The sequence below is a fragment of the Odocoileus virginianus genome, chromosome 2, assembly GCF_023699985.2.
Source record: "Odocoileus virginianus isolate 20LAN1187 ecotype Illinois chromosome 2, Ovbor_1.2, whole genome shotgun sequence".
NCBI classification, from domain to species: Eukaryota; Metazoa; Chordata; class Mammalia; order Artiodactyla; family Cervidae; genus Odocoileus; species Odocoileus virginianus.
The window spans coordinates 18,937,307-18,955,586 of record NC_069675.1 but is presented as its reverse complement, the minus strand read 5'-3'; the positions used below and the strand labels follow the sequence as shown (position 1 = coordinate 18,955,586).

The 18,280-nt window shown below is 39.0% G+C and overlaps 1 protein-coding gene across 2 annotated transcripts in view; it reads left to right on the top strand.

The window, feature by feature from the left end:
* The window catches only part of PRKD3 (protein kinase D3), an 85,134-nt gene that overhangs the window by 51,329 nt on the left and 15,525 nt on the right, over positions 1 to 18,280 (top strand). For both annotated transcript variants that reach the window (XM_070476864.1, XM_070476855.1), the window contains 5 exons: positions 603 to 680; positions 4,814 to 4,997; positions 7,157 to 7,280; positions 15,174 to 15,251; positions 16,372 to 16,648. In XM_070476864.1, the coding sequence (XP_070332965.1) occupies positions 603 to 680; positions 4,814 to 4,997; positions 7,157 to 7,280; positions 15,174 to 15,251; positions 16,372 to 16,648 (741 nt within the window). The remainder of the gene's footprint in view (positions 1 to 602; positions 681 to 4,813; positions 4,998 to 7,156; positions 7,281 to 15,173; positions 15,252 to 16,371; positions 16,649 to 18,280) is intronic.

Below are 18,280 nucleotides of genomic sequence, written 5' to 3'. Positions count from 1 at the left end.
AACTTGGACCTGACTGACCCTCATCTGCAGTGCAATCAGCTCTGAGGTTCTTGCAGGCTGAAGAGAGCCATTATATACTACAGGTGAAGGACCTTGTGCGTGAGAAGCTCAGTCCTTTCTTACATGGTTGTCTGGGAAAGCTCTTACTAATTCCTAATAAATGGTTGTAGCATTGCAATTTCTTTTCTGCATATGTACCAGGTCCTAATAATTAGGAATTGAAAGTAACTGCCTGACATATGTTGGAAAGGAATTTAATCAGCCTGAGAAACTGTTTAAGGGGGGTGTGGAAAGAAGAATGGGACGTAAGGGAGGGAAGCATGGATCTGCAGCAACATTTTGGCAAAGTGTTATACAAGTGGTGTAGACTTCATTTTACAGATAAAGAAACTGAGCGCTGAGGGATTAACCAACTATTAAGAGGTGGTATCAGAATATGAAACCAGACCTTTAATCCAAGACCTGAGTTCTTATAGAGGAAATATTTATTATTTCATCATCATTATTAATAATACTATATGTGTGAGTAAAGAACGTCTTTAATCATATCTGATACTACCTGACTTTTTACATAAATTAATAAGATGAATATTTTATTTTAGATTGTAAATTCAACTGCCATAAACGATGTGCATCTAAAGTACCAAGAGACTGCCTTGGAGAAGTTACTTTCAATGGAGGTAAAAGTCTTTTTCTTAATTTCCAGAGAAGATCACAATTCTTTTGTGTATTATCTTTATATAAGGTTATATTTGGATATTTTATTTTGTTTACTTTGTTTCTTTGACTTTTCTCTGATTTAGTAATCAAGCAAAATACAGATATCACTAATAGTATACTTTTATTTATGCCTTCTGGTCTCCTTTAACCACCTACCACTCTGTAGTCAAATGTGGCAAATGGTGGTGCGTATTCTTATTTATCTTTAGACTTAGCAAAACTTACTTTATAACCCTGCTGTTGTCCCTAGAACTATTTCATATTTCTAGTATTTATTGACTACTTAATGTATGCCAGGCATTACTGTAAACATTTTAAACATATTGACATTGAAACCTGAGAACAACCTTTTGAGATAAGGACTTGGAGATGAGGAAACTTAGGCACAGAAACATTAGATAATTTGCCTCAGAGTTACAACCAGCAGTGGTAGAGTCTGGATTTGAACCTGTGTGGTCTGGCATTGAAGTTCATAGTCTTTAGAAGTCACTGTACTGTCTCACTTCTCTTTTTCCATCAAATAATCACTTAGCTGAACATACTTGCTCTTTTTATCCTCCCGCCCCCCCTTTTCAAGATTATATCACTCAAAGTGATTACCTTTTTTGGGAGAAAGGAGCAAACTTGCAGCATAATTTTTCCTTAATATTACATGGCTAGTGAAAAATTGAGTATAAGTAGTTCTATAGGAATTTTGAGCATTACTTAACTAGTGTGTGAGATGAGTGCAATTGTGCAGTAATTTGAACAGTCTTTGGCATTGCCTTTCTTTGGGATTGGAATGAAAAGTGACATTTTCCAGTCCTGTGGCCACTGCTGAGTTTTCCAAATTTGCTGGCATATTGAGTGCAGCACTTTCACAGCATCATCTTTCAGGATTTGAAATAGCTCAACTGGAATTCCATCCTCTCCACTAGCTTTGTTCATAGTGATGCTTTCTAAGGCCCACTTGACTTCACATTCCAGGATGTCTGGCTCTATCTAGGTGAGTGATCACACCATTATGATTATCTGGGTTGTGAAGATCTTTTTTGTACAGTTCTGCGTATTCTTGCCACCTCTTCTTAATATCTTCTGCTTATGTTAGGTCCATACTGTTTCTGTCCTTTATCGAACCCATCTTTGCATGAAATGTTCCCTTAGTATCTGTAATTTTCTTAAAGAGATCTCTAGTCTTTCCATTCTGTTGTTTTCCTCTATTTCTTTGCATTGATTGCTGAGGAGGGCTTTCTTATCTCTCCTTGGTATTCTTTGAAACTCTGCATTCAAATGGGAATATCTTTCCTTTCCTCCTTTGCTTTCCGCTTCTTTGCTTTTCACAGCTATTTGTAAGGCCTCCTCAAGACAATCATTTTGCCTTTTTGCATTTCTTTTCCATGGGGATGGTCTTGATCCCTGTCTCCTGTACAGTGTCACGAACCTCTGTCCATAGTTCATCAGGCACTCTATCAGATCTGGTCCCTTAAATCTATTTCTCACTTCCACTGTATAATCATAAGGGATTTGATTTAGGTCATACCTGAATGGTCTAGTGGTTTTCCCTACTTTCTTCAATTTCAGTCTGAATTTGGCAATAAGGAGTTCATGATCTGAGCCACAGTCAAAAAGCAGAGACATTACTTTGCCAACAAAGGTCCGTCTAGTCAAGGCTATGGTTTTTCTGGTGGTCATGTGTGGACGAGAGAGTTGGACTGTAAAGAAAGCTGAGTGCCAAAAAATTGATGCTTTTGAACTGTGGTATTGGAAAAGACTCTTGAGAGTCCCTTGGACTGCAAGGGTATTCAACCAGTCCATCTTAAAGGAGATCAGTCCTGAGTGTTCATTGGAAGGACTGATGCTGAAGCTGAAACTCCAATACTTTGGTCACCTCATGTGAAGAGTTAACTCATTGGAAAAGACCCTGATGCTGGGAGGGATTGGGGGCAGGAGGAGAAGGGGACGACAGAGGATGAGATGGCTGGATGGCATCATCAACTTGATGGACATGAGTTTGAATAAACTCCGGGAGTTGGTGGTGGACAGGGAGACCTGGCGTGCTGCAATTCATGGGGTCGCAAAGAGCGACTGAACTGAACTGAACTGTGTTCTATAGGAAAGGCTTCCCTGGTGGCTTAAATGGTAAAGAATCTGCCTGCAGTGCAGGAGCCCTAGGTTTGATCCTTAGGTTAGGAAGATTCCCTGGAGGATGGATATAGGAGGAAAAGCATAAGAGTGGAAATTAATCTCCTTAAGAGTTTAGCATTTTCTCATGTGGTATGTTTTCTGTGGTTGCTGTTTAAGACCGTTGACAGAGCATGATTGGTTTCTTCATTTCAGTTGCTCAGAATTAATACAGCTTTTCCATATGATTGAAGTCTTTTCTAGATTTAGCTAGTTCATGTATTTTTGTCCTGTCTACCTTTTCACAAATGGATATAAAATACCATTTATATTTATTTTAGTGTTCATTTATCTCTTTCAGGTATTTACTGTTTAATTAGTTTTTTTTTCTCTCTAAATTACCTGTTCACGTGTTATATATTCTACTAATTCTTTGTCAGCTTTAGTGACGTATGAGTTGTATACCGTACAGTTCACACATTTAGTTTATTCTCAGTTATACAGCCATCACCAAAGCCTAATTTTAGAGCATTTTCATCATCCTGAGAAGAACTCCATACCAATTAGTTGTCACTTCCCATCCCCTTTTCCCTGCTAGCCCCTGGCAACCACTAAGTCAACTTTTATCTGTATTAGTTTGTCCCTTCTAGACATTTCATATAAATAGAATCATACAATGTGTAGTCTTTGTGACTAATTTCTTTCACTTAGTATAATGTTTTCAAGGTTCATCCATGTTGCATGTATCAATACTTCATTGTTTTTTTATTGATGAGTAATATTCCTCTGCCTGAATGTTCCACACTTGATTCATTCATTCACCAGTCAGCCATAGTCCTTTGAGTTGTATCCATTTTGGAGCTATTAGAACAAGGCAGCTATGAACATTTGAGTACAATTGACTACATGTGTTTCCGTTCAGCTTGGGTAGATAGCCAGTAGTGGAACTGTTGAGTCATATGGTAGCTCTGTTTAACATTTTGAGGACTGCCAAACTGTTTACAAAAGCAGCCATACCATTTTACATTCCCACCAGCAGTGTATGAGGATTCTCATTTCTACGTATCCTTTCCACCACTTGTTAATTGTCTGTCATTTTGGTTGTCACCGTCCTAGTGAGTGTGAAGTGATGTCTCATTATGGCTTTGATTTGCATTTCCCAGATGGCTAACTGACATTGCGTATCTTTTTATATACTTGGTCATTTTTACATCTGCTTCAGAGCAATATCTCTTCTGGTCCTTTGCCCATTTAACTAGGTTATTTATTTATCTTTTTTTTATTGAGTTGTAAGAATTCTTTAAATATTCTGGATAGAAGTCACTTATTTGATACATGATTTGCAGATACTTTCTACCATTCTGTGCGCTGCCTTTTCACTTTCTTTGAGGTGTCATTTATAGCAGAGAAGTTTTAAATTTTGATGAAGTCAAATTTATTTGTTTTTTCTTGTCATTTAGGCTTTTGGTGGTATATCTAAGAAGGCTTTTCCTAACTCATGATCCCAAAGTTTACACCTGTGTTTTCTTTTAAGAGTTTTATAAGATTAAACTCTTATATTTAGGTCTGTGATCTACTTTAATTTTTGTAATTGATTTAAGGAAACTTCCAATTTCCTTTTTTACATATAAGTACCCATTTGTCCTATGACCATATACTGAACAGAATGTTCTTTTTTCCTTGTGTTGTCTTAGACACTTGTGGAAAATCAGCTGACCAGGTCTATAATATAGTGGCTAACCTTTTACTTTGCTTCTAGTATCTTGTCATATCAAAATTTTAAATTGATGCAATCAAATTAATTTTCTGCCTTATGGTTTTTACATTTCTGTCATCCTAAGGAATATTTCTTTATCTTGAATCATAAAAATATTTTTCTGTAATTTCATTTAAGAATTCTAAAACTTGTTTTCACATTTGAGATACTGTCTCTATTTAGGTGTATTGATATTCCATTAATGTAAAATTCTGAATTCATTTAAAACTTTGCCAGAACCATCTACTTTGGGAACAGATACAGATATACCAATGGATGTAGACAGTAGTGACATGAACAGTGATGGTAGTCGGGGTTTGGATGACACAGAAGAACCATCTCCCCCAGAAGATAAAATGTTTTTCTTGGATCCATCTGATCTTGATGTGGAAAGAGACGAAGAAGCTGTTAAAACAATCAGGTAATGCATGGGTATGGACTGCAAGCTATTTCCAAATGCAAGGTCAGTCCAGGAGTTCTGTTAAAAACAAATCATATCTCTTTAAGTGGAACCTAAAAATGTAATTATAAAAAGAAAATTTTTTTCTTGAAGTATAGTTGCTTTACAATGTTGTGTTAGTTTTTGGTGTATAGCAAAGTTAATCAATTACACATAGACATGTATCCCCTCTTGTTTTAGATTCCCTTCTCATTTAGATCACCACAGAGCCTTGAGCAGAGTTCCTTGTGCCTTACAGTCGGTTCTCACTAGTTACCTGTTTCATATACAGTGCTATATGCGTGTCAGTCCCAATCTCCCAATTCATTCCACCCCCAAAAATGTAATTTAAAATCAGTTAAATTGTGGCTAGTGCTTCTATGTGTACCACAGTATTTTTCCGAAATAAATTATATTCCTCTTGCTGTCCACTCAAGATGGGAAGGTATGAGAATCCTGTTTTCTTAAAAAGAAAAATGCTTTATTTAAATACAGTCTAGATAATGATACCTAGCTGTGTAGCAGTCTTTCACAAAGTGCCAGCATTGGACTATCAGGTAAAGCAACAAGTTTCTTCACACAGGCATGTTAGCTAATGTTGCAAACCTCAGTAAGAATTATACCTGAGAATGCTGCACAAAGATGATGGTGATGAATTTGGGGGCAGTTTTCATATTGCAATTCATCTGTTAGCACTTTGTAAAAATGCTCCTGGATTATGAGACTTATATATCCTCCTATATTTATAGAAATTCAGTTTTTTTAGATACAGCCTATAAGATATACTACTTTGTGATACAGTGTTAACATTTCAAGCAGGTTTTGTTTTTCATTGGCAGCAAATAGGTATTTAGAGAAAATGGGTCATTTGTCAGTCTCACATGACTGAGTCATTTATTCAGTTTGTCTTATCATTGAATTATAGCTATTATTATCATTATCATTATTAACTAAATGTTTGCCTAAATTGGAGACTTGAGAGAACTAAGCTGGTTTCCTAATCATGGACACGTCACAGTTTTAAGAGCAAGTGTCTGTTTGAGACTCAATTGAAAAGCACTGTATTTTTCACACACTTCTGCCAAGGTGCTCTTTTCTCTCCAGCTGCACTGTTTCTGACCTATGTTTTAGTATTACCTGATCTGACTCATTTCATTATTTATTATTTTTTCTTTCTTAATACCTTTAAATCATTTTTCTTTCAATATCTTCTGTTAGTAATTGTTGCTGACAACATGAATAATGGAATTTGATATTTGAATTTTGTCTTGTTATGAATTTATTAATTTGTCATGTTATCTAGGGTATGATTTTTTTTGCAGCAATCCCAAATGAGACCTTCTCTCAGGCTCCAGATTTGCCAACCAGAGAGGATTCTTTCTGCTCTGTTCATTGCTTTCTTATGTCCTGTGGCCCTTCAGAAATATTGATGACAAATAATGATGACTTACAGTATTGTTGTAGGAAGGGGGGCCCCCCTCGAGGGCCCCATGAGCGGGCTCTTGTCCAACACTCGGAAATGAATTGTCCGAGGAGACACGTGCTGACAAAGCAAGAGATTTTACTGGGAAAGGGCACCCGGATGGAGAGCAGGAGGGTGAGGGTACCCAGGAGAACTGCTCTGCCACGTGGCTTGCAGTCTCTGGTTTTATGGTGATGGGATTAGTTTCCAGGTGGTCTTTGGCCAATCATTCTAACTCAGAGTCCTTCCTGGTGGCACAGGCATCACTCAGCCAAGATGGATGCTAGCGAGAGGGATTCTGGGAAGTGGACGGACACGCGGTGTCTCCTTTTGACCTTTCCCGAACTCTTCTGGTTGTTGTGGCTTATTCTGTGTTCCTTACCAGGACCTCCTGTTGTAAAACAACGCATGCAAATGGTTACTAGAGAGCCTGGCCAAGGTGGACAGTTTGTCAGTGTGCTTCCCCTAACAGTATCATCTTTGTCTTTTATAAATTAACTATGTATCATCATAACAGGATTAATTTATCTTTTTCTTCTTAAGTCATTGTTTGTCTTCCTAAGGTATTTTGAGGAATTTTAGTTTAATTATCTTTGAAAGGGTCTGATCAGTTTACTGTATTGATAATCTTTTAAGTTAACATTATAAATATTTGTCATAAATTTAAAATGTTTTTTAGTCCATCAACAAGCAATAACATTCCGCTGATGAGGGTGGTCCAGTCCATCAAGCACACAAAGAGGAAGAGCAGCACCATGGTGAAGGAAGGGTGGATGGTCCATTACACCAGCAGGGACACCCTGGTCAGTAGCCACAGGCATTGTATTATGGCAGTGAAACTGCGATGTGTTTTACTTTGTACGTTTTTTAAGTCAAAATGACAATGAGATATATATTAAGACATCATAGTACACTGGAACCATCTTTATATTTAGGATGTTAGGAATATTTAAAAGATGAAATATGTAATGTACTATTTTTATAAATTGGTAGAACAGTAGAGGTTCAAAGCAAGTCTGATGATACACCACCAAATGCACAATCTCAGAAAGAATTGATACTCCCTGGTGCCTCAGATGGTTAAGAATCTGCCTGCAATGCAGGAGACCCAGGTTCAATCCGTGGGTATACAGGGGATCAGGAAGATATCCTGTAAAAGGGAACAGCAACCCACTCCGATATTCTTGCCTGGAGAATCCCATGGACAGAGGAGCCTTGTGGGCTACAGTCCATGAAGTCAGAAAGAGTTGAACACAACTAAGCAACTCTCACTTCACTTCACAAACTTCTGCTCTGCAAAAGACAGTGTTAAACGATTGAGATGACAAGCCACAGACTTGGAAGAAATATTTGCAAAAAAGATATCTGTAAAGGATTCTTCTCCAAAATATACAAAGAATTCTTAAAATTCAACAGTGAAGAAACTTAAAAACCTGATTAAACAATGTGCTGAAGACCTTAATATGTACCTCACCAGAGAAGATACCTAGATGGCAGATAAGCATATGAAATGATGCTCCACATCTTATGTCATCAGGCAAATGCAAATCAGACAATGGGATACCCGCTGCTCATCTGCTGCTATTCTAATAGCCAAAATCATAAACACTGAGAGCACCAAATTCTGACAAGATGTAGAGCAACAGAAACTTTCTTTGACTGCTGGTAGGAATGCAAAATGGTATTGCCAACATTCGAAGACAGTCTAGTAGTTTCATGCAAAACTAAAATGCTTTTTACCAAATGATCTAGCAGTCATACTCTTTGCTGTTTACCCAAAGGAGATAAAAACTTACATTCACATAGAAACCTGCAAATGGATATTTATAATAGGTTTATTCATAGTTGCCAAAAACCTGGAAATAATGGATCTCCTTCAGTAGGTAAATGGGTAAATAAACTGTTCTGAAGACAATGGAATGTTATTTGGCACTAAAAAGCAATGAGCTGTCAAGCCATGAAAAGGCTTGGAGCAATCTTAAGTGTATATTGCTAAGTGAAAGAAACGAATGTAAGAAGATTACATGCTGTTATGATTCCAACTATATGATATTCTAGAAAAGGCAGAACTGGAGGGTACAGGGTGGGGACAAGTAGGAATAAACTGGTAGAACACAGAATTTTTAGGGCAGCGAAAATACTCTATGTAATACCATAATGATAGGTACTTGTCATTATGTATTTGTCCAAATGCATAGAATGTACAGCACCAAGAGTGAGCCATATTATATAACCTATGGACTTTTATGATCATGATGTGTCAAGTGTAGATTCATCAGTTGTAACCATTACACCACTCTGATAAGGGTGTTGATGGGGTCTGGGATTGTACACGCCTAGGGACAGGAAGTATATATGGGAAATCTCTGCCCCTTCCCCTTAATTTGTGATGAACCTTAAACTGTTCCAAAAAAGTAAAGTATTAATTTTAAAAAAATTGTTTATAGATACATGTTTAAAAAACAACAATGCTTTATGGCAAAGAACAGAAACAAAGACAAACGACAAACTGGAAAAAGTTTTTTTCCAACACAGAACACAATAGAAAAATAGGCAATGAATCTGGGTAGGTCTCAGACAAGGAAATGCAGATTACTCTTAAACATAAGATCTTGATCTCATTTTTAATAAAAAAAATACAATTTAAAATGTTATGAAAATACTAGCCAAATAGTATACTAGCTGCATAGCCAAAGCAGTCTTGAGAAAGAATGGAGCTGAAGGAATCAGCCTTCTTGACTTCAGATTATACCACAAAGCTGCAGTCATCAAGGCAGTATGGTTCTGGGACAAAAACAGAAATAGAGACCAATGGAAGAAGGTAGAAAGCCCAGAAATAAACCCATGCACCTGTGGGTGCCTTATTTCTGACAAAGGTGGCAAAAATACACAATGGGGCAAAGACAGCCTCTTCAATAAATGGTGCTGGAAAAACTGGACAGCTACATGTAAAAGAATGAAATTAGAACACTTCCTAACACCATACCCAAAGATTAAAAAGATAAAAACTTTAAAAAAAAATTTAAAAGATAAAAACTCAAGATGGATTAAAGACCTAAATGTAAGACCAGAAACTATAAAACTCTCAGAGGAAAACATAGGCAGAACACTCAATGACATAAATCAAAGCAAGATGATCTATGGCCCACCTCCTAGAGTAATGGAAATAAAAACAAAAGTAAACAAGTGGGACCTGATTAAACTTCAGAGCTTTTGCACAGCAAAAGAAACTATGAGCAATGTGAAAAGACAACCCTCAGGGTGGAAGAAAATAATAGCAAATGAAACAACTGACAAAGGATTAATTTCCAGAATATACAGGCATTGCATACAGCTCAGTACCAGAAAAAGAAACAACCCAATCAAAAGGCAGTGGGGGGGGGGGGGGGGGGCAGAGACCTAAACAGACATTTCTGCAAAGAAGACATACAGATGACTAACACACATGAAAAAATACTGAACATCACTCATTATTAGAGAAGTGCAAATCAAAACAACTATGAGCTGTCACCCCACACCAGTCAGAATGGCCATCATCAAAATGTCTACAAAAAATGCTGGAGAGGGTGTGGAGGAAAGGGAACGCTCTTGCACTTTGGTGGGAGTATAAATTGATACAGCCACTATGGAAGACAGTATGGAGATTTGTTAAAAAAAACTAGGAATAAAACCACCATATGACCCAGCAATCCCACTCCTAAATACACCTTGAAATTGAAAGAGACACGTGTATCACATTGTTCATTGCAGCACTATTTACAGTAGTTAGAACATGGAAGCAACCTAGATGTCCATCAACTGATTAACTGATGAAGAAGTTGTGGTACATATACACAATGGAATATAACTCAGTCATAAAAAGGAACGCATTTGAGTCAGATCTAATGAGCTGAATGAACCTAGAACCTATTATACAGAGGGAAGTAAGTCAGAAAGAGAAAGATAAATATCATATACTAATGCATATTTCTCCACTCTTCTCCAGTAGCATACTGGGCACCTACCAGCCTGGGGAGTTTATCTTTCAGTGTCATATCTTTTTGCCTATTCATACTGTTCGTGGGGCTCTCAGGGCAAGAATACTGAAGTGGTTTGCCATTCCTTTCTCCAGTGGACCATGTTTTGTCAGAACTCTCTGCCATGACCCATCTGTCATTGGTGACCCTGCGTGGCATGGCTTATAGTTTCATTGAGCTAGATAAGGCTGTGGTCCATGTGATCAGATTGGTTAGTTTTTTGTGATTGTGGTTTTCATTCTGTCTGCCTTCTGATGGAGAAGGATAAGAGGCTTATGGAAGTTTCCTGATGGGAGAGACTGACTGAGGGGGAAACTGGGTCTTGTTTTGATGGTTGGGCCATGTTCAGTAGATCTTTAATCCAATTTTCTGTTGATGGGCAGGGCTGTGTTCCCTCCCTGTTGCTTAACTTGAGGCCAAACTCTGGTGGAGGTAGTGAAGATAATGGTGACCTTCTTAAAAGGCCTGATGCACGCACTGCTGCACTCAGTGCTTCTGACCCTGCAGCAGGCCACTGTCAATCCATGCCTCTGCTGGGGCCTCCTGGACACTCATGGGCATGTCTGGGTCAGTTTCTTGTGGGGTCACTGCTCCTTTCTCCTGTGACCTGGTGCACACAAGGTTTTATTTGTGTCCTCCCAGAGTCTGTTTCCTCAGTCCTGTATAAGTTCTGGTGGTTCTATGGTGGGGTTAATAGTGACCTCCTCCAAGAGGCCTTATGCCATACCGAGGTCTGCTGCACCCAGAGCCCTGCAGCAGGCCACTGCTGACCCATACATCCACAGGAGACACTCAGACACAGTTCTGGCTCAGGCTCTGTGGGTCGGGCGTGTGTTTTGTGCCCTTTCCCAGGTCTGAGCAGCTCAGGTGGACAGTTGCTTGGAGATCGCACTGTCCCAGGTGGGCCATGTGTGTTAATCACCTCCTTGGTCCCAGCCACTCGGTTTCCCAGGTGTACCGCGAGAGCAAAAGCAACACCCAGTTGTGGATCTGACAGGTGATGGAAGTAAAGTCCTATGCTGTAGAGAGCAGTATTGCATAGGAACCTGGAATGTTAGGTCCATGAATCAAGGCAAATTGGAAGTGGTCAAACAGGAGATGGCAAGAGTGAACATCGACATTTTAGGAATCAGTGGCCTAAAATGGGCTGGAATGGGTGAATTTAAAACTGATGACCATTATATCTGCTACTGTGGGGATGAATCCCTTAGAAGAAATGGAGTAGCCATCATAGTCAACAAAAGAGTCCAAAATGCAGTACTTGGATGCAATCTCAAAAATGACAGAATGATCTCTGTTCATTTCCAAGGCACCATTCAGTATCACAGTAATCCAAGTCTGTGCCCTGACCAATCATGCTGAAGAAGCTGAAGTTGAACAGTTCAATGAAGGACCTACAAGACCTTCTAGAACTAACACCCAAAAAAGGTGTCATTTTCATTATAGGGGGCTGGAATGCAAAAGTAGGAAGTCAAGAGATTCCTGGAGTAATGGGCAAATTTGGCCTTGGAGTACAAAACGAAGCAGGGCAGAGGCTAACAGAGTTTGCAAAGAGAACACACTGGTCACAGCAAACACCCTCTTGCAACAACACAAGAGAAGACTCTACACATGGACATCGCCAGATGGCCAACACTGAAATCAGGTTGATTATATTCTTTGCAGCCAAAGATGGAGAAGTTCTATACAGTCAGCAAAAACAAGACTGGGAGCTGACTGTGGCTCAGATCATGAACTCCTTATTACCAAATTCAGACTTAAATTGAACAAAGTAGGGAAAACCACTAGACCATTCAGGTATGACCTAAATCAAATCCCTTATGATTATACAGTGGAAGTGACAGAGTCAAGGGATTAGATCTGATAGAGTGCCTGAAGAACTATGGACGGAGATTCATAACTTTGTACAGGAGGCAATGATCAAGAGCTTCCCCAATAAAAACAAATGCAAAAAGGCCAAATGGTTGTTTGATGAGACCTTACAAATAGCTGAGAAAAGAAGAGAAGTTAAAGGCAAAGGAGAAAAGGAAAGATATTCCTATTTAAATGCAGAATTCCAAAGAATAGCAAGGAGAGATGAGAAAGCCTTCCTCAGTGATAAATGCAAAGAAATAGAGGAAAACAATAGAATGGGAAAGATTAGCGATCTCTTCAAGAAAATTAGAGATACCAAGGGAACATTTCATGCAAAGATGAGCACAATAAAGGACAGAAATGGTGTGGACCTAACAGAAGCAGAAGATATTAAGAAGAGGCAGCAAGAATACACAGAAGAACTATACAAAAAAGATCTTTGTGACCCAGGTGACCACAATGGTATGATCACTCACCTAGAGCCAGACATCATGGAATATGAAGTCAAATGGGCCTTAGGAAGCATCAGTATGAACAAAGCTAGTGGAGATGATGGAATTCCAGTTGAGCTGTTTCAAATCCTAAAAGATGATGCTGTGAAAGTGCTGCACTCAATATGCCAGCAAATCTGTAAAACTCAGCAGTGGCCACGGAACTGGAAAAGGTCAGTTTTCATTCCAATCCCAAAGAAAGGCAATGCCAAAGACTGTTCAGACTACCGCACAATTGCACTCATCTCACGTGATAGCAAAGTAATGGTCAAAATTCTCCAAGCCAGGCTTCAACAGTACCTGAACCGTGAACTTTCAGATGTTCAAATGGATTTAGAAAAGGCAGAGGAACCAGAGATCAAATTGCCAACATCTACTGGATCATCAGAAAAGCAAGAGCGTTCCAGAAAAACAGCTACTTCTTCTTTATTGACTATGCCAAAGCCTTTGACTGTGCGGATCACAATAAACTGTGGAAAATTCTGAAAGAGATGGGAATACCAGACCACCTGACCTGCCTCTTGAGAAACCTATATGCAGGTGAGGAAGCAACAGTTAGAACTGGACATGGAACAACAGACTGGTTCCAAATCGGGAAAGGCTGTGTATTGTCACCCTGCTTATTTAACTTATATGCAGAGTACATCATGCTAAATGCCGGACTGGATGAACCACAAGCTGGAATCATGATTGCCGCAAGATATATAACCTCAGATATGCAGATGATACCACCCTCATGGCAGAAAGTGAAAAACTAAAGATCCTCTTGATGAATGTGAAAGAGGAGAGTGAAAAAGCAGGCTTAAAACTCAACATTCAGAAAACGAAGATCATGGCATCCAGTCCCATCACTTCATGCAAATAGATGGGGAAACAATGGAAAGAGTGAGAGACTTATTTTGGGGGGCTCCAAAATCACTGCATATGGTGACTATAGCCATTAAGACGCTTGCTCTTTGGAAGAAAAGCTATCACCAAGCTAGACAGCATATTAAAAAGCAGTGTCATTACTTTGCCAACAAAGGTCTGTCTAGTTAAAGAGATGGTTTTTCCATCAGTCATGTATGGATGTGAGAGTTGGACTATAAAGAAAGCCGAGCACCAAAGAATTGATGGTTTTGAACTGTGGTTTTGGAGAAGACTCTTGAGAGTCCCTTGGACTGCAGGGAGATCCAACCAGTCCATCCTAAAGGAAATCAGTCCTGAATATTCATTGGAGGGACTGATGCTGAAGCTGAAACTCCAGTACTTTGGCCACCTGATGCAAAGAACCAGTTCATTGGAAAAGACCCTGATGCTGGGAAAGATTGAAGGCAGGAGAAGGGGACGACACCGATGCAATGGACATGAGTTTGAGTGGGTTCTGGGAGTTGGTGGTGGACAGGGAGGCCTGGCGTGCTTCAGTCTATGGGATCACAAAGTCAGACACGACTAAGCAACTGAACTGAACACATGTACAGAATCTAGAAAAATGGTACTGAAGAATTTATTTGCAGGGAAGTAGTGGAGAAACAAACATGGAAACAGACTTATGGACATGGGGAGAGGGGAGGAGAGGGTGAGATGTATGGAGAGAGTAACATGGAAATTTACATTACCATATGTAAAATAGATAGCCAATGGGAATTTGCTTTATGTCTCAGGAAACTCAAACAGGGGCTCTTTATCAACCTAGATGGGTGGGATAGGAAGGTAGATGGGAGGGAGTCCAGAAGGGAGGGGATATATGTATACCTGTGGCTGATTCACGTTGAGGTTTGACAGAAAACAACAAAATTCTGTAAAGGAATTATCTTTCAATTAAATAAATAAATTATATAAAATGTTAACAAAAATACTAGTTTTTATTTATCAGTGTAGCACAGGATCAGAAGGGTTAGTAATATGCTGCGTTAGTGACGGTTTGAGCAAATAGGCACACTCATGTTGCTGATGAGATTATAAATTGGATCCAGAAATAGAGGAATAACTTAACACTGTCAAGAAAAATTACATATGCATTTATCTTTTGACTCAGTAAGGCATCCTTTAGAAATTTAGTCCATGGGTAAATTACATATTTGCGTGTGTCATACATACGTATTTGTGTGTGCATGCATGAGATTCTTGAAACCTCCAAAACCTATAATAACATTGTTTGCCTTGAGTAAGGGTGGGAGTGAGATAGGAGTGATGATGGAAGTATACTTTTCACTATATATCTTTTTAATTTTTCACATTTTGGAGCTCATGAATTTTATATCAGTACAAACTTAAGAGATGAGAGGGAATGGAGAGTTCAGACACTTTGGAGGAATGATTACTTTTGAAACTTACAGTTTTGTGCTCTTTGTAGAGAAAGAGGCATTATTGGAGACTGGACAGCAAATGTCTTACACTGTTTCAAAACGAATCTGGATCAAAGTATTATAAGGTAAAAATTTCACATCTTTTAAAAATATGTACATTAAAATACTGTGTGTTTTCCAAATATATCCAAGTAGTATTTATTAATTGTTATATTGGATTACAGCTATTATAGCTCTGCCTCACATAGTTTCTAGAAGTCACTGTTAAGTTCCTTGTAAAAGCAAGTATCCTCTACCCCTCCAGTTTCCCCCCTTGGAACAGCCTTGCTGCCAAATTTTTTGTTGTTGTTGTGTGATTCTTTGTTTCTGGCCTGTCAGGTTGCTGCTGTTTTCCTTCTGGGTACCAAGTGGTCCTCCATATCAGTGGATGCCTAGCCATTTTATATAAGGGACTTGACCCTTGCATACGAAAAGACAACTAGACTGTGATTTAGATTAGACTATTAAAAGTCCTATGATTATTCTGATCAGAAGAAGCCATTGTGGTATTCAGCATTTCTCCCATTTTACCTTAGACCCCAATTCCCAGATGCTTCTTTTGGCTCTTCTTTATATAATTCTCATTGCTCGACTTGATCCACATTTTGCCAATATCACCAGTTGACACCAGATAAAATTGTTAGTATAGCGATTGTATCAGGAAGAAAGAAAATAGAGACTAGTGAATTGCTTTGAATTGGTTGGATTTTTCTAAAGAAGTTTTCTGCTTTGGGAAGTAGACTAAACATAAATGTTAAAGTTATGGACATAACCAGAATAGAGCACTTACAGTTACACTGACATCCTCCTTTGTTGCTGTTATTTCTGCCTCATTCTTCTTTGGGGCCATATCTTGCAGATAACAGCCAGTAGAGTAGTTGTTGAGTTGACTTCCTGACAGCTGGGAAATGGCAGGTGTTGGCTATAGCAGCAACCGCCCTTCTAAATCCTTTCTTTCTAATGATCTGCTGCAGGCCTGAATTACTAGCTTGGTTATTATACTCCATGCTCTGCCTTTGTCATTGCTGAACACGCGGATCATTCAGAGCAGATACCCTCATAAGACTTGACTGTGTTCATGTGCCACATTCACATGCTTGTGTTTGTCTTTAATGGTGTTCTTTAGAAATGCATATCTTTGATTAGTGTATTTGAAAAAAAAAAAACACATATTCATTTTTCCTAACGCTTAGTTCTTTACTTCAGGAAATTCCACTTTCAGAAATTCTCCGCGTATCTTCACCACAAGATTTCACAAGCATTTCACAAGGCAGCAACCCACACTGTTTTGAAATCATCACTGATACTATGGTATACTTTGTTGGTGAGAACAATGGGGACAGCTCTCACAATCCTGTTCTTGCTGCCACTGGAGTGGGACTTGATGTAGCACAGAGCTGGGAAAAAGCAATTCGCCAAGCTCTCATGCCTGTGACGCCTCAAGCCAGTGTCTGTACTTCTCCAGGCCAAGGGAAAGATCACAGTAAGCAATAAGCTTCTTGATGACTTTTTCCTCCTTTGGTTCCTAAGCATTTTGTGGGTGCAGTTGTGTTTCTGTATTTGTTTTAAGCTTCATTTTTGTAATCAATACCATTAGTTAATTGCTTTATAAAATTACATTGGTCATAGTATGTGCTTGCAGTCCCCAGAGCGAGGCTCCACAGTCAAGTCTCCCTGCATTTAAATCTTGGCTCTGCTGACCTGTTATGTGATCTTGGCAAGTACTTTCCTTTTCTGTAACAACACCTACTGTATATACGAGTTGTCAGCATTAAATGAAAGAGAACCAAAAGGGGTTAAGTAAGCTACTAGTATTAGGATTGTGCTTCATGGTGGGATTTTCAGTCTGTAAAGTGTTGTAGTTCACATAGTAGTTATAAATGTTTGAAGTCAGAAATGCTGCATTTGTTTTAACTGAATTAAAACATTCAGAAACATTTTTAAAAAATATTGAAACACATGTTCTTTGCACCAACGAAATTTATAAAATAAAACCTAAATTTGTTTTAAGTTTCAAGTGAATACTTAGTCACACAGCCATAGTAAAGTGTCACTTCCCTGCACCCACCCCCCCATTGGCATTATGTCATTTATGGTGAAAGAGCTTTCATTCATTAGGTAAATACATTTAAATTGAAAGAGACATCACCTTCTTTTCTTTTTCAGCTGCATTGTACAGCTGGGATCTTAGTTCCCCAACCAGGGATGGAACCCAGCAGTGAAAGCGCCGGGTCCTAACCCCTGGATGGTCGGAATTCCCTCAACCAGTTTCTGTATGCCTTTTATTTCAGTTCAGCTATGCTACTTGGTATACCTCTTCTTGGCGTTATGCTAGGCCCTGAGCTAGAATACAAAAGAAATACAGAGATTTTTAAAGCTAGGAAGGGAAATAGGTACATGAAGCAGTAGAGTGCAAAGAGAAGTAGTGCCTTTCTCAAGGAACTCAGATACAGATAGGAAGGTGAGTGGAAACTTCATGATAGAGGAGCGTGATGTGGACCTTGACCTTGGATCTCACGTAAGTTAGGATAGGCAGCGCTGACCTAGGGGTGTGCGAGGAATTAAGGGGACATGTGATCAAAGGCGTGAGGGTAATGACCATGAAAATGTTTGGTGTTGAATATTGATTCTGAAAGGGTGAGTAAAATGGATAATCACCATGTTTCTTAAATTTGAGGGGATTTTTGAACTGTCTGATATTCTAATTGGACCTTTTACCCCAGAAAATAATGCAGATACATAACACAAATTTTATATATAATTGGATTTAGAGTCCTTCTCAAGCCCATCCATGGACTCTTCCCTCGGGTTATAAGTCCCTGAGGACAGACTGTAGAAGGGCGAAGGGAGAATGAAAGCCCAGTTCTGCCGCTTCACTAGCTTCATAGTCTTGGCCTCTTCAATTCTCTCATCCAAAAGGAGAATGATACAATGATTGCCTGTGATGCACTTAGCACCATTCCTGACCTAGCAGTGACACTGTCACTGTGCTGCTGCTGATGCTGTTGCTGCTGTCCTTACAACAGCCAGTCTGGAGCAGAGTTCTCCTGGGAGGCGCTAGAAATGAAAACTGGATGGAGTTAAGACAGTGGAGGCCTTTGAAACAAAATAAATA